This window comes from Dendrobium catenatum, unplaced genomic scaffold (genome assembly GCF_001605985.2).
Source record: "Dendrobium catenatum unplaced genomic scaffold, ASM160598v2 fragScaff_scaffold_1617, whole genome shotgun sequence".
Taxonomy (NCBI): Eukaryota; Viridiplantae; Streptophyta; class Magnoliopsida; order Asparagales; family Orchidaceae; genus Dendrobium; species Dendrobium catenatum.
The window spans coordinates 577,761-580,304 of NW_021320079.1; the positions used below are offsets into that span (position 1 = coordinate 577,761).

The following is a 2,544-nucleotide window of genomic DNA, read 5'->3' on the forward strand; positions in this document are numbered from 1 at the left end:
TTTTAATTTATTTTCAAAAAGGTTATTTCTAAATAAAATATAATAGAAATGGCAATTTCAAGTTTGATATTTTAGCCATATTAGACTCATGAAAATAAGAATTTCAATATAATACAATATTGTATTTATCAAATAATGAACAAAGCAAAATCTTTATTCATTCTTAATGGGTCTAGAACTTATTTCCTTATCCTACTCTTATTATAGAGTGATTGTTACGTGCAAAGTCTGGATTGATGTTGTATCCTATTTTTATGAGTGTGCGCAGCAAAAGCACAGTGGCAAACAGTAACTGTATTTTTACTGCGTTTTTACTATCCGTCAGGATTCCGCATATAATTATCTCTCCTCATTATAACATCATTCTCCCTTTTTATTTTTAAGCTTAATTTAAAAAAAAAAAGAAAAAAAAATCATTCTCCCTTTTTTTGTTGGACATTTTGATCAATGAAGACAGACTCATACACATATCGCATATATAAGACTTAAATCCTAAACCTCTTAATTGATAGCGTAAACTCTCAACCAACATGTCAAAATGAGTTGTGTTCATTCTCCTTTCTCATTGAGAGATTATTCTGTGCGAACACAGGACTGGACTGAAGAACCATCCGGTTCACACTCAAGTACCGAATGGTTCCGAGCTCGATATCAGACATGACGCAATTTTATTGGAGACTGAAATCCGGATAGAATAATTTTTCCTTCTCATTGGCCTTCCTTTTTGTTGGGAATCTCATATAATTAGTAATTAATAGTTTTTCTCTTACTACTATTTGTCCAACTTCAGTTGATATATTTAGGGTTCTTTTTTACCTGCAGCGCGTTGTAGAATTTGGGGCAAATGTATCGTTTTCTCCATCGATGCTGCTTCCGCTTATCAATCCCACTCGATCGGTCATGCGCGGCACCTCTGCGCCTCCTCCACGACAAGGTTTATAAAACCCTAAATCCCTCTGTTTCAGACGCCACAGTTTCGTACCTCGTCGGATCATGCGGGCTATCACCGGCGGCTGCCCTCTCCGTCACCAAGAAGCTCACCCTGAAAGCCACCGATGCAGCCGATTCCTTCCTTTCCCTTCTCAAATCTTATACCTTTACGCAGCCCCAGATTGCTTATATCGTCACCACCCACCCGGAGCTGCTGACCTACAACTCCGAGAAGAAAATCAAGCCCAAGCTGGAGTTTTTTCTCGACGTCGGCTATTCCAACTCCGACATCGTTAATATCGTCACAAATAATCCCCAAATCCTGTGTTTTAGCTTGGAAAACAGGCTCAGGCCCAACTTTCATATGCTCAAGAGCATCTTCAACGTGGACCGGGGATTCACCATCACCATTTTGAACGCTTCCCAATTGCTCGGCCTTAGATTGGAAGGTTTTATTCTGCCTAACATGAAGACCTTACGAGATATCGGAGTTCCTCGGCACAATGTCATGAAATTTGTCACGCGTTATCCCAGAGCTTTGACAAAGAGCTCTTCACATTTCAACAAAGATGTTGCCTTGCTTAAGCAAATAGGATTTGATGTCTCTCTCCCTATGTTTATTGTGGGAATGAATGCTCTCTCTATAGTACCTCAGTCTTCGTGGGACAAGAAGTTGGAGCTCTACCGGAGCTTTGGATGGTCCAAGGAGGATACTTTAACTGCGTTCAGGAAGTATCCTTATTGCATGTCTCTATCTGATGAGAAGATCAAACGCCATATGACTTTCTTTGTTGAGAAGCTAAAATTTGATCCCATTTATGTGGCGAAAAGACCAAATTGCCTTGCTTTTAGTTTTGAGAAGAGAATTTCCCCGAGGTATAAGATATTCTGCCTGTTAGAATCCAAAGGATTGCCGAAAGGGACTAAGGATTTTGCATCTTTCTTGTATATACCTGAGAAGGAATTTGTGAAAAAATATATCATCAAGCATGCGGACCGAGTACCAGAGTTACTTAAAGTTTATGAAGACAATTTGGGGGTATTTGGATGTAAGGAAGAGCACTGAATGCTGCAATAAAATTTGTTATGCGTTTGATAATCTCGATTCTCAATGCTTATTATTTTCACATAATTTACTATCTCTACAACTGTGGCTACTTAGTTGCTTGAAGTTTTGTTACTGAGAAGATCTTTGATTAATTTGTTCATTTATAGCTTGCCCATCTACTCTTTACTTTAGCCAGACTGGGAAACTGAACCTTTGGCTTCATTGTGTTTCTTCTCAAATAACAGAGGGAATACTTGAATTCTGTTATCTGGTTTTGATCAACTAATAAACATCTTAGAAAGTAAGAGATGCGTCTCTCAAGGTCATTGTTCTTGCATCAGATTGCCACATTTAGGGTGTTTTTTAGTCCTAATATTTTCTTGTCATTGTTTTTTTTTTTCTGTTTGAGAATGCATTAACTATGGCTATGTTGCTTCTGTGTAGTGCATGGCGAGTGTCTTTTATCTTATTTAGTATATTCATCCCTCAAGGCCATTGCTTTTGCATCAAATTGCTGCATTTTGGGTATGCCTTTAAACATTTTGTAGTGATAGCTTTTCTATTTG

The 2,544-nt window shown here is 38.1% G+C and overlaps 1 protein-coding gene across 1 annotated transcript; it reads left to right on the top strand.

Annotated features, from left to right (window-relative positions):
• The first annotated feature begins 776 nt into the window (after nt 1-776).
• Nucleotides 777-2,144, top strand: LOC110093123 (transcription termination factor MTERF4, chloroplastic). The gene has a single exon (XM_020817913.2). It carries the CDS (start codon nt 845-847, stop codon nt 1,994-1,996), a length of 1,152 nt encoding a protein of 383 aa, XP_020673572.1. The 5' UTR covers nt 777-844; the 3' UTR covers nt 1,997-2,144.
• Nucleotides 2,145-2,544: the final 400 nt, after the last annotated feature.